The sequence below is a fragment of the Eubalaena glacialis genome, chromosome 15, assembly GCF_028564815.1.
Source record: "Eubalaena glacialis isolate mEubGla1 chromosome 15, mEubGla1.1.hap2.+ XY, whole genome shotgun sequence".
NCBI lineage: Eukaryota > Metazoa > Chordata > Mammalia > Artiodactyla > Balaenidae > Eubalaena > Eubalaena glacialis.
Genome location: NC_083730.1, coordinates 1,049,260 through 1,063,182, shown reverse-complemented (window position 1 = coordinate 1,063,182; position 13,923 = coordinate 1,049,260). Strand labels below are relative to the sequence as shown.

The 13,923-nt window shown below is 55.4% G+C and overlaps 1 protein-coding gene across 4 annotated transcripts in view; it reads left to right on the top strand.

Annotated features, from left to right (window-relative positions):
- Positions 1–2,940, top strand: part of NFATC1 (nuclear factor of activated T cells 1) — a 103,759-nt gene extending 100,819 nt beyond the window's left edge. For 3 of the 4 annotated variants that reach the window (XM_061169090.1, XM_061169088.1, XM_061169089.1), the window contains exon 10: positions 1,152–2,940. In XM_061169090.1, the coding sequence (XP_061025073.1) occupies positions 1,152–1,154 (3 nt within the window). In that variant the 3' untranslated portion in view covers positions 1,155–2,940. The remainder of the gene's footprint in view (positions 1–1,151) is intronic. The other variant, XR_009697318.1, reaches the window with a different exon arrangement.
- The last annotated feature ends 10,983 nt before the right edge of the window (positions 2,941–13,923 follow it).

Sequence of the window (13,923 nt, the reverse complement as noted above, 5' to 3'; positions counted from 1 at the left end):
AGGAGCTCTGGTCCTGGTGGCCCGAGTCCCGCCACCCTGCGCCCCGGGCCCCGTCCTGGCCTCCTTGGTGGCCGGGGAGCCTCCTGGCCAGGTGAGCACAGTCTCTCCGGTGTTTACCGTGCGAGGCCAGGGCCGGCCGCAGAGGACGTGTGGTGCACGTCGGGCGGCCGTGTCGGTGCAGGCGTGTCCCCTGCAGGCCGCTGCCCGGCGCCCCCCTGCCCGCGTGCTGGCGGCCCCTCGGGAGGAGCCCGGGTCTGGGGTCCGCAGGGCGGGCTCCTGACTGTGAACCAGGGCCAGCGCGTTCTGTTATCAGTTCCCGTGACACAATTCCTGGTTCCCCCGCTGGGCCTTATTATTGTTATTCTTAAAAATAGTTGGGGGGGTGTTGAAAGGCAGTTTAGGGAAGGGAGTGGGCTCGGGAAACGCACTCCACTGATTGCTCCAGGAAGCCGCCCTCGGCTGGGCGGGGGCCCCTGCAGGAACACACGGTTTATCTGGCAGCAGAGGGAGCCCAGGCGGTTCCGTGACGCAAGCACGTCGCCACCTCTGAGCCCTGCGCGCGGTGGTGACAGCCTCTGGGCAGCATTTCCCCATCTGGTGCCGTGATGGGGGGCAGATGTTGTGCAGGTCACTCCCGTGGCCTTTGCCAGCTCCGCTCACTTCCCCTCCGACTGCCAAAAATCACAGGCCGATCGTGGACACGAACAACGGGACAGACGTGAAGGAAGAGCCCCGAACAAAGGGAGGCCCGGGCCCGGGCGGCCAGCCCTCCTCCCCGAGCTGCCCTGGCCTGCCTGACCACGAGGCCACGGAGAGGGGCCCGTGGGGCGTGGACTTCACCGGGGTGCTTCCACTGCGGGGTTTACCTTGTGGTTTTGCAAACCTGCGGGAGCACAGGCTGCTCACTGGCGCCTGGGTCAGTCGTCAGGACCTGAGGCCGAGGCCTGACTGGTCTCTGGGCCTGAGCAGCGGCTCTGGAGTCACAGCGCCGGGTCCCGGGCAGCTGTGTCCTGCCGGCTCAGGGCACCTCATCCTCTGGGGACACCTTTTCACAGGCTGAACGTACTGACTGATGGAATTTCTGGTGATGTATGTAAGCTCGTGTGCAGAGTCCTGTCTCTCTAATGCTCTCTCTTTTTGTTCTCTTGCAGTAAACGAGATAATACGAAACGACCTCTCCAGTACCAACATCCACTCGTAGTCGGCAATTTGGACTCTCAGAAGCTGCGTGGTGTTGATTCGACGGTGACAACTGAGTCAACAGACTGAACTCACACCTGGTACCACTCGGAACTTCCACCTTAGTGAAGGCTTAGATCATTCGTACAAAGAAGTAGCTCAAGGAAGGAAGGAAGGACCACTCCATCTTCTGAAGGAAAGTCATCTCAAGAAGGAAGCGAAGGTGGGTGGGTAGGGGGAGCACAGAAAACAGACCGTGTGATGCTCCCCCGTGACCGCACCCCGACGTGGCAGCCTGACCCCACGCGTACCCTTCAGGCACCCCTGCATTTCATACTGGAAGTGCCTTATTTAAGCAGACCGCAGCAGCAGGGCATCATGGAATTGAGCATTGAACTGGCTACCAGGAGAGTATTTGTAGGAGCAAAAGCTGTAAAGACATTTCGTCATGAGGCTTTATCCTATGTATAAATTAAGAGAATACTGGCGAGCCGGGCATGGTGAGGAAAACCTAACACGTTTCCTACTTTCTTCACCTTTTCCTGGGCTGTAATATACAATTCTGTTGCCTTACTTGGTGCATTTCAGAACTCTTCCAAGGTGTCATCTCAGCTCTTTCGTGACTGCCTTCCCTCCCCTGTGTTACTCAAGCCTTAGGGCTGTTCATTATAGCATGTTAGGATTTTGTTTTTAATCTGGCTTCGAACATAGCACAGGTAAGTTGAATAGCACAAGGTAGGTTACTGGACAAAAAAAGAAATCTATCTGTCTCGGGATAGATCTTGCATTTGCATGTGTGTACATATATAGCCATATATTTATGTATGAACATAACGGAGGTGGTGATACTCACTCTTCGCCCAGCAAGGGCGTCCATGTCAGCAATAACCAGTATCCATTCTGGAAAATTCACCTGAGGCTCCAAACCCAGCTTCCCAGCCATTTCCAAGGGGGCGTCACCCAACCCCGGGGAGGTCTGTGTGTTGTCATCTCCGCAGTTAACCAAGCACTTTAGAAGCCGGGAGAGGTGCGTCCACAATACCGTCTGTTACCAAACGGCAAAATTGGAAAGAAACTATAAATAACGTTACAGAAGGAGTGTAATATATTTGTTCAGCTGTAAGATTATTATTTCACAGAAGCCTTATAACTCTGCTTCATCTAAGGAAACGATAACCAAAAACAGCGTTTAATATGTGGTGACTGTAGTGTGTTTCCAGACTAGTTACTGTTACCAGATAGGTTAGTGTGAGCTTTACTACTGCATTTTGTACCCTTAACAGCTTATTACGCGTTATTGCTAGCAGTGACCTGTCGTTTCACGTAACCAAAAAGCATGGTTTAACGAAAACATGTTTAACCTGATAACTGTGCCTTAGGAACTCACGCCCCCCCTCCTGGAACTCAGCCGAATCGCTCCCTCGGGGGAGGTGACAAGTCTTGTCACCAGACTCGGCGTTTTGGTGGGGAAAGCGCTCTCCCACAGAAAGAATTATTTTAAAAATGTTCTTCTGTACGATCATGTCTTACTTTTTTTTTAAGTCACAGAACCGAAAATCTGAAAGCCATATTTGTAACATTTGCACATTACTGTGAAGAGCTGAAGATATATGGCTTCGTGTACATATGACCCTGCCTTCCCGCCTGAAGCCCTGCCCTGCATTTAGCCTCCTAGGAGTTGCATGAGACATTTCTCGGGAGACTGTCCTATGGAAAGGAAGTGTTTGATACTGTGTTAGCTCTCTTTGTAGTTAGAAAATCGATCCAATAAAGCAATATTTTTTTGCTGGACAATCTTAGTTTGAGAGTGATTTCATTCTGCGCGTGGAAAATCCTTCTCTGTTCTTAAGCGCGTTCTCTGCTATAGGTCCGTGTACTTCTGTGTCTGTAAGAGGGGCTTCCCGCTGAGCAGTGTGAGGGGTGTCTCTTTCCTCCTTACACGTCGGGGAGGCCGTCAACATCTCTGCCCAGAGATGGCCGAGCCTGGCGAGGCCTCCCACGCTCACAGGAGACCCGCCATCGCCGTACAGGACGAGGCAAGTGGCCGCCTGGCTTTGCAGTCTCCTTCCGCTTCTTGCAGCACCCTCCCTGCCCCTACCCCCAACGCCTGCCTCAGGCTTGGGTGGGAGAATAGCATCTAGTGGTTGATAAAGCAAGGGTGACACCTGGAGCTTCTCCAGGGATGAGTGCCCTGAGTTGTGGAAACAATATTTTGCATTCAGGACTTTCAACAGGCAAGAATTCCTGTTTCTCTGGCCAGAAGGTTTACAGATTGAGGGTAAAATCCTAGAAGAATCTCATCAACGCAGCTAGCAACCGACTGTCCCAGCCCGTTTCTGTGCCGACGTATTTGAAGGGAACCCGATGATAATGTCCAAGGGAGCTTGGGGAATCGGGGACACACGCAGAGGGCCTGGTGGGGATTGTGGACAAGGTGCCCTCAACCCCCAGATCCGGCTGGAGAGCTGGGCCCCAAAGGGAATCCCGGAGCCTATGGGGCGCAAGGAGGGCAGAACTCCCGTCCGCCTCACTGAAGAATGTGCTGGAGGCTGTTAGCTTCAAAGTGAGTTTTTATAAGCCCACCCCCATTCCCAACAACAGCATTTTATATTCCAGAAATAAAAATATACATTTATAAAATGATGGTTTCTGCAGAGGAGGCTGGGCTCCTGCGGATACCCAGTTACTTAGTTTTTGTTTCTTTTATGTTGCCCTTGAATAATAAGGAAAGCATAGCCACCAGCTTGTTTCCGGCAGGCAGCTACTATGTTTTGCTCAGGCGTGTAGACCCGGAGCGTCGGGTCACCTCCCGCCCGCGACGTCCGGGGTGACCTCGGCCCTGCGGGAGCCCGGGCAGGTGCGGCCCCAGAGCCGCTGACGCGGGACAAGCGGGGCAGCCTCGAGGGGCTGCCCTGCTGACCTCCCCTCTCTCCCCGTCCCGCGCTGCCTGCGGTTCCAGCCCGGCCCCAGCCCAAGACGGGGCCGTGGGAAGAAAATCTGCTAAACGTCAGACCAAGTGCAGCCCGAGCGGAACTTGCCGTGGGAGGACCCCTCTCTGTCCGAGGGCGCCCCTGACCTCAGGAGGCGGGTCCCCGGCTGGTTGGAAGACTTCCTGCGGCCCCCCGACCCTGTCACCCAGACAGGCCGCTCCCTCCCCGCCACCCGGGATGCGTGGGCCCCGCCCTGGCTTCAAGGAGGGACCCGCGGGCCCAGCTGCTTCTGCTGGCCCCGTGACTCCCCGGCCAACGACACTGCGACGAGGGGGTCTCCGCGCCACCCTCATTACATCTTCCTTCAGAAATACGTTCCGCGTTGCAATAAATAAACTGCATTTGAGTTGATGTGTTTGGGGAGAAGAAATTGAAAGAAGAAAGACCGGAGTGGCTGAAGCGGAGAGAAAAGGGCCAGATGTGGGAGAAGTCCTTGCTCCACTGTTTTTTTTTTTTAATTAAGGTAAAAGTCACAGAAGATGAAATGAGCCGATTTAAAGTGCACAACTCGGGGCATTTGGTACATTCCCGGTGTTGTGTGACCACCACCTCTGTCCCCCGGAAGGAAACCCTGTGCCTGTGAGCCGTCACTCCCCACCCCCTCTCCCAGCCCCTGGGAACCACGTTAATTCTGTGCGTGGATTTGGACGTGCTGGATGCTTCGTGGCCTCTTCCACGGGGCAGAGTGATTTCAAGGTTCATCCACATCACGGCATTTATCAGAACTTCATTCCTTATGGCCAGATACTACCCACTGGGTGGATGGACCACACTTCGTGTGTCCCTCATCAGCCGATGAACATCTGGGCTGTTTCCACCTTTTGGCTACTGTGAGTAACACTGCTGTGAACATTCGAGTATGAGTTTTTGTTCCAGCCCCTGTTTTCAGTTCTCCGGGGTACACACCTAGGAGTGGAATTCCTGGTAATATTGTAATTGTGTGTTTTACTTTTTGAAGAACTGCTTTCCCTTGTTCAATTTTTAGATTATCCGTCCCTGAGACAGACTCTGGATCACTAACCTAATTTGGAATCACATATGTGAAGCACATTGTATTTATAATTCTTTGTGCCAAAAAAATTACGCTAACTATAAGATGACTAAGTGTTTGTTGATGCCCAAGCAGAAGGCAGCTCTCACCCGTGCCCACCACAGCCTCTTGGGTGGAATCAACCTGCCCTGGTTCCTGCCAGGAAACTGGGGCCTCTGCTTGTGAGTCTGAGTTGTTCAGGTGGTGCCAACCAGGCCCCAGATGACACGTGTGTCTTTTACTTCACACGTCCAAATTCCAAGAGCGGAGAAAAGGGCCTCACGGGGGCCACCGGCGCCGCACTCTGTTTTCTTAAAGAACGGAGCTGCTGCAGGCGTTTCACACGACCTCCCTGCTGACGGTGGGATCTGCCACAGGGCCCTTCTGCAAACAGAGCTGCAGACACACACACACACACACACACCCCCCCCGTAGAATCTTCCATCCTCTAGCAGCTGCTGTTTTTTGGAGGCTGTGACCACAGGTCTTCAAGCATCGCGGCCTCCGCCCGGCTGCAGGACTGCAGCTCGTGGTCATGACCTTAATTACCAGGGCACATTTGTCCTCAGCAGCCACTCCTCGTTTTTCCCAAAAAGGAGGAGGAAGAACGCTAATGGGCATCTGTCGGGGGCGGGGGGAGCTGGGGCGTGGGAGCCCCCATCCTCAGCCACCTCTGCCCTCACATGTGTGTCGTTTGTGCTCGGGGTTCGTTGAGCTTCAAGGATCTGTGGCTTTATGGTTTTCATCAAAAGTGGAACATGGCAGCCACGATCTCATCCAGTGTTTCTGCCCCTCCTTCCGCGGCTGTAATCACACACACAAGGCTGCGGGAAGTCGGTTCACAGTCCACCAATGCTCAGTTCTGCAGACTTTTTCTGTTTTACTTTCCTTAGTTTCTCGTGCTGCGTCCCCTTCCGCAGCATCCAATCCCCTGTGGCTCTAGAGTGTTTCAGGCCCGACACTGCAGCCTTTAATGCGAGAAGCTTGGTTTGTTAACATGTTAACTCTTTCCTCTGACTTCTTGAACATGTAGGAGATAATTATAATACCTGTTTTAATATCCTTGTTGGCTAACTCCATGATTGGTGTGATATTTAGTTGATTTTCATTGACTGATTTTTCGTCTCATTTGGATTGTATTTTCCTGCCTCTTTGCATGATCAGAGGTCAGACGTGAATTTTGCCTCACTGAGGGCTGGATATGTTCTGTGTTCTTAATGAATGCTTGTTCTGGGATGCAGTTTAAGTCACTTGGAAAGTTTTGATCCTTTTGGGTCTTTTTAGCTTTTAAACTTTGTTTGATGGGACCATAAGAACGCTTAGCCTGAGGCTAATTCCTCCCACTCTCAGGGCAAAACCCTTCTGAGGACACTCCCCGATGCCCCGTGAAGTATGCTCCCCCGTGTGTCAGGCTTGTGTGGGGACCAAGCATCGCTCCCTTTAATCCTTTAGGACCACCACTCTTTACTAGAACTTGAGGGGACTCCCTCCCATGCCTGTGTGGGTCAGGACTCATCCACAGCCCAAAGACGAACCCTCTGCAGGTCTCCAAGCCCCCTTCTGGGCAACCCGCTCCTCTGCGGTAACGCCCCTAAGCTTTGAGCAGCCTTGGCAGCCCTGCCCCGCCCTCTCATCTCCTCAACTCTGGGAGGCTCTGCTGGGGTCCATCTCCCCACACCGGGGGCTGGAAAACCCTCTGCAGGCCGCAGGCTGGGCCGTCGCTGGGTCCCCCTCTCAGGGATCACTGTTGTTTGTTGCCTGATGGCTAACATCTAACACATGTTTCATATATTTTTTCCATTTTTCACTTTTTTGGGTAGGAGGGTAAATCTGGGCCCTGTTAGTCCATCTTGGCTGAAAGCAGAAGTTCTGACGCTTGATTTTTCAAAGCTTCTTTGGTAGGCCAAATTTTAGTCAGAGAAGTAGTCAATCTTCCATTTTCCCTGCGTTTTATATCATATAACAATAATGCTATTCACATAAAAACTACATGTCTAGCCAAGAGAGTGGCTCATGATCACCAGACATGCCTTGGGGCCTCATATAATTTTAACCGGAAGGGAAAGCGTCAAACAGAGGCTGAAAAACGGCCTTTGCTGCCAAATATGCTTTTTACTTGGAGGAAGAACAAAAGAATCCTGGGGAAGAGACAGAGGTTTCATGGCTTTTCAAAATGCAACAGAGAAGAAAAAAACGTATCTGTGTTCAGGTGGCGTGAGACCCTTCTCACATGGCCCTGGTGTCCTGCTGTCCCTGTGACAGGAAGACAGGAAGCTCGCAGCCGCGGCCTCTCCCAGGTCAAAGCCGCTATCAGGCTCATCCCAGACGACACGGACCAATACTAACACAGTGGGCTGTCGGTGAATCTAGCTTCACACCCAGAAATGAGGGGCTGAACTTCATGGGCGCAGCTACCTTTTGTGTTTTCATGTACTGTGCCTGGAAAACATATTAGCTGAGACTACCTTAATTTGGAATTTGGAACAATTAGGCGTTAATGATATTTGGCTGGTTCAAGTTCACTTTTAGACTTTCTAGTGAGAAAGGGGTTTGCGAGCAATTTAATCACTTAAAATAAGAATGGAAGTAGTGTTAAGGTCTTTGGGAGCATTCGTTGTTTGCATACAGATAAGCCTGCTAATTATGATTTTTTTTCCTATTCATTGTAGTAGGCCCAGCAGGACTTTGACTTGAAAATATACCATTAGCAATTAGTTCCTGTAACTACATATACTTGAAAGGAATAAAGTAAATTTTTAAAAAGTATACCCTCTAATCCAAACCTCTCACTAATTTCTACTCACTCCACTTAATCTAGATAATAACAGTGCATGGTGAATTCCCTGGCGGTCCAGTGGTTAGGACTCTGGGCTTCCACTTCAGGGGGCACGGGTTCGATCCCAGGTCGGGGAATTAATATCCCACAAGCCTCACGGCGCAGCCTAAATAAATAAACAAATAAATACTTAAAATTTTAAATTAAAAATAAAAAGAAACGGTACATGGCTCATGTACGTGATTCAATGACACTTTCCAAAGTTATTTTCAAATGCGCTCTACGTCATTTGCTACTCAAAGCCATCCTGTGAGGGAGGTGAGACAAATCAAACCCCCAGTCGACAGGTGAAGTTACTGAGGCCTCGGGGGGAGGAAATTGTCTCTGTTAACTTGTGGGGCAACAGGGCTTTCTCCCTGTGCTCGTGTTTGAGGAGAGAGAACTGACATCCATCCACACATCCACCCACCCATCCAGCCATCCATCCACCTGCCCATCCACCTATCCTTCCATCCATCCACTCACCCATCCATCCACCCATCCACCCATCCACCCATCCATCCACCCATCCACCCATCCATCCACCCATCCACACATCTATCCACCTATCCATCCACCCACCCACCCATCCACCATCCATCCACCCATCCACCCACCCATCCATCCACCTGCCCATCCACCTATCCTTCCATCCATCCACCCATTCAGCCACCTTTCCATCCATCCATCCACCCATTCAGCCAACTTTCCATCCATCCATCCACCCATTCAGCCACCTTTCCATCCACCCATCCATCCATCCACCCACCCATCCATCCATCCATCCATCCACCCATCCATCCACCATCCATCCACCCTTCCATCCATCCATCCATCCATCCATCCATCCATCCATCCACCCACCCATCCACCTTTCCATCCATCCATCCACCCATTCATCCATCCATCCATCCATCCACCCGTCCATCCACCTTTCCATCCATCCATCCACCCATTCAGCCACCTTTCCATCCACCCATCCATCCATCCACCCATCCACCCGTCCATCCACCTTTCCATCCATCCACCTTTCCATCCACCCATCCATCCATCCACCTTTCCATCCATCCATCCATCCATCCACCCATTCTCCCATCCATCCACCCACCCATCCTCCCATCCATCCACCCATCCACCCAACCATCCACTATCCATCCACCCATCCATCCATCCACCCATCCATCCATCCACCCATTCATCCCCTGTGCCCCACTGCCCCCCATGTTTGGTGACCCTCGTCTGCTGGGGGTCATGGACCCCTCCTGCTGCCCCCCACCGTTGTGCTTAGATTTGGGTTTCTTTGCGTCTGTTGGTTGCAGTTTCCTGGCAGATATGCATCCTGGCTAGGGCAGCTGGCCCAGCAGGTAGGTTTCCTTCTGCCCCTGTGTCCTTCAGCCATGCTCCTGTCGTCAGGTCCCCTTGGCCAGGCCATCTCCTCCCATCCTGGATGTTGGTGACAGATGGCCTGGTATTCCCCTCACATGGATTTCCTAATTATTCTTGGAGCCAGATCCAAGCGGAAGATGGAGGCAACGCCTGTGGCCCCCGCTGGCCTAGCCACCCCTGCCTGGAACGTCCTTGTGGCCAGAAATCTGGAAGGTGGGGCCTGCGGGGGAGAGGCCTCGGGGGAGGGGTGTGCTTGTATCCATCAAGCTGCACATGTGGGACCCGTGTGCTGTTGTGATGGGGCCGTGGCTGCCAGGCTGAGGGGACTGTGGTGTTGGGGGTTGAGAAGGGAGGGGACTGAGTAACTCAAGGCCCCATATTTGTAACACTTGGGGGCTTTTAGCCTGAGTTACCAGCGATGGCACTTTAACAGCTTTCTAAGTTTTCTGCGTTGTCGTACTTGACATTCACAATGACCTGGAAGCAGTCTGCAGGCATCCCAAACCTGATATGCAGCGGTGAGGCATGTTCGGGGATGGTCCTGGAGAGACCCAGGTGCGGCCAGGACAGGTCCACACGCACTCAGTGCTCTGCCGTCCGCGCTGCCGTGTGCTGGGTGCTTCTCCCTCCCAGCCCCCGGCCCGACCCGAGGTCTCCCAGGTCAGCTCTGCTCTAGGCCTGTCGTCCCCAGGGCTGGGGTGGGGGTGGGTGGCCAGGCCAGCCAAGGGGCGGCGGGTAAGCAGCTGCTGTATCGACACGGGTTCTGCAGGTGAGCAGATCCGGACCTGCGCTTCGTCCTGCGGCCCGGGATCCGCGCAGCCCAGGTTCCTGCACGCGCCGGCGGTGTGGGCGCCCGGGGGTGCAGCTGCCCCCTCCACGGAACCTTCTCCTGGGACTGAGCTGAGCTGCCATCCTCCCTCCCACGGAGGTAGGAGCGCCAGGCTGCTCTGGGGAACAAAAACGGCCGTGTCTGGTGAAAGGCCTGCCTTTTTCCTTAGGGTTCCATGGGAGTTAAGGGTTTAAGACCGAGTCATATGGCAGCAGGCACTGGAGGTGGTGGTCTAGTGATACATCTGAGGAAAACCTCCGACAAAAGAGGTTTTAAACCCCATTAACCAGGAAGCCCATTAACCAGATCATTTAGTTCCTGATTATTCCATTAAGCAAAAATTTCTGGATTATGTTTTGATGGGCTTGTGATGAAATCCCAGGCAGTGTTTCTTTAATGAGGAGGCGTTGGGGGCCGCTCCCCCTAAACGGTGGAGCTGCCTGCCTCGCTGGCTCAGCTGGGAGGTTAGCCAAGGCCCCAGCCGGGGCAGCAAGGAGATACAGAAAGATGCTCGAGCACAGAGCTAATTAGGGGGACCCAGGGCAGAACGTTTGGCTCCAGAGGGTGAGTGGAGATGGGCGTGTTGAGGACGGGAAGCCGCTCAGCGGAGGGGCGAGATGGGAGACGGGGTCTGGATCCCAAAGCAGGAGGCGCCCGGGTTGTGGACAGAAGTCAGCACAGGCCTCGGACACTCCCAGGTCACAGGGCATTTCATCGCAGGCCGCGTCCTCATTAGAAGCATTTGTGTTCGTGCCAGGACCCCTCTGGGCTCTGGGAGAGTAGTCTGGTTTTGTTCAACCCATGGGACGTCTCGTCCCTGCTCTCAGTAAAGAAGTCATCGCCCACAACTGGGGGGCTGGCCCTTGGCGACTGCACGCGGGGACTGGAAGGGACCCCAAGGCCTGAGCTCAGCAGACAGAGTCATCATACCTGCTGTCCCAGCTCGACAGGTTGAGTCCCGGGGGTGGGTGTGTCCAAGCACCCAACGAGGGCCGGGCTGGGAAGGCGTTATTACAAAAGAAAATGTACCCAGGCCCTGGCCTCCAGGAGCCCCCGAGAAGGGGAGGAGAGCCTGGCGCCCGAGGGAATGGTGGACCCTCGCTCCTGACCACAACCTGACAGCTGGGTCTGCGCACACGCGCGGGGGGTCACCAGCCGCGCCCGAGGGACGGGGGCTCCGTGCTCGCGCCCTTTTGCTCTCTTGGCCCACACCCCCGACGCTGCGAAGAAGCACGGATATTTGGGACTGCAGTTCTCACAGGTTGCTACGACCTAACGGTTTTATTTCTGTCTGTACGTAGAAGACTTACCCTCTCCGTAGCCCTTTCCCTCGCTGGCCGGGCACTCTGCGGGGCCACGCCAGCCTCAGCCCCCCCAGGGGCCTAAAGCTGAGCTCGTGCTCCTTCCAGGTGCCTCGAGTTTGTCCAAGTGCCGTTTCCCTGTCACCCAAACTCGACGCCCTCCCGTGGCCCCAGAATCACACTCTCCTGGCCGCCGGACCCCACCTTGTTCTCCATGCTCACGAGGCCTGTGCCAGGGACACCCCTGGACCCGTGTGGGTGGTGAGCCCGGCCAGGCGGGTGGGACCCAGACGTACCAGAAGCCGTGGGGAGAAAGGGGGGACCTGGGCTTAGGGTGCTTTGGGCCGAACCGCGGGAGGCGAGTGTGGGGGGACCACGCCGCGCCGATTCCTGGGGGCTGGGGGCTCCAGGGAAACACGTCGACGGCGCGTGCCTGCTCACTGCTGACGGCCCGGCGTTGACCGGGCAGTGGCGGCCTCTCCCGGACCAGACCCGTCAGTGCCTTTGCTCCCGAAATCTGGGTGTGTTGTCTCCTGTCTTTGGTCTTGGTGGGTGAGGAGCATTACTTTTGGTACTAAAGTGGCGGTTTGCAAAGCAAATTTGCCGTCGCGTTTAGCAGGGCTTCGGCTGAGGTGTGTTCTGTGTCTCCACCTTCTGGGGCCGAATCTCAGCTTTGCTTCAAGTGTGGGTTTAGGACATTGAGGTCCTGTGAGGCCCTGTTTAAACTGTAAGCTCTACACAAGCCTCCAGGAGGCCCGTGAGCCTGGACGTGGCGACAGGACGGAAAGAGTTGGAAGAAGAAAACGCTGCCCTCCCGGACCCTGTCTGGCTGTCGTCCCCCCAACCCCCGACCGCAGCCCCTCCTCGCGAGATGCACACGATGGCCACGCGTGTGGCTCGTCCCCTCTCCGGCAAGGGCGTGCGGCCGAGGCGGGCAGTGACGCTCCGTCCCCACAGACGCAAAGGGACCCGTCCACCCTCTTTACAGCGGCGGGAACTCGGCCCCGCAGAGCCAGCAACTGGCAGGGCCGCCTGGCGGGGAAAGGCTGCGCTGGGTGGCGTGGGTGTCTCCGTGGTGGGGCCCTGCTCTGTTCCGGAAGCTTCCGTGACGAGGCCCTGTCCTCGGTCATGGGTCACTGCGGCGTGAAGCCTGGGGCATGTGGCCTCCGCAGAGTCCGCTGCCCGGGAGCGAGGCGCCGGGAGCCTTGCGTTCAGCACACCGTCAGCCGAGGCCAGCTGACGGGAGAGGAGACAGGGGACAGACGATGCCCGGTGTCCGAGAGGCGGCAGCTTAGCACCTGCCCTTGAACTTGATAAAACGCAGATCCGTGCTGACTCAGACATCTACACCTCCTTCTCTGCATCTGAGAAAACAGGTGCTGGCCACAAGGGCCACTCAGACCATGCTCTGTCGCCACGAAGCAAAGCTTACAGTGGCCTGGGGGGTGACAGAGTCTCAGGGCCCCCTCTCATGTGGCTGACAGTGGAGCTGACACCACATCTGCTGGGCTCTGTGCTGTGGTTTGTGCCCCGTGGACGGAAAGGCCAGCGGGCAGGTGACCCTGTGACAGGAAGTGCCCGAGGCCACCGTGTCCTGTCTTCCTCTTTGTTTGAGAGAAAAAGCCAAAGCTCCGGGGCTGCTGCTCACACCGTCATGCCCTCCCCTGGGCAGTCAGTGGCCTGTCCTCCGTCAGCAGGACCCCCCGTGGGACTCTGGCGCGGCAGTAGCGGGAACTCCGCAGCCGGCTGAGGCCTGCGGGGCTGCTGGCCGTGGTGCCCGAGCGTGAGGAAGGGATTTTCCTGACAACCCGGGGAAAGGGAAGGTCAGGCCCTGAGGAGGGCATGACAGCACGGAAGCCACCTGCAGAGGTTGTTTTAGAGGCTAAGGGGCGGGGGCGGGGTCACAGGTGCCCAGGGCCAGTGGGGAACAAAGGAAGGAGAGGTCGGGGGTCCTTACAGCACGTGGTCCAGCTCAGACCCGGGACAAGACCTGCTACAAGACCTGCGGCTGTGGCCACATCCGACCAGGGCCTCCAGGGCCCCTCAGGTCCTAACGCCGCAGCTCGGGCCTCCCGTTCCTCCACCCTGAGCCTCGAAACCACCCATGGGCCCCGCACCGGGGGACCCACCTGGTCCCCTTGCCCAGATGCCCTGGTCAGACACCTGTCTCCGCCTGGGTCCTCCCTCCACCTGGGCCTGGCTGGCCCTCCCTGCCTTCTGACGGGAGCCCCCCCGGTGCCAGCCAACCACCCACCTGGATTTGTTTTTTCAAGAAGGCATTGTTTATTTTATCTGCTTTTGGTTCTGCCTTGCCTGTTCCTTGTCACCTGAATTTCCTGCCAATCCTTTCAGCACCTCCTGTTGGGACCTGCCCAGTGAGTCTGGCAAATTGG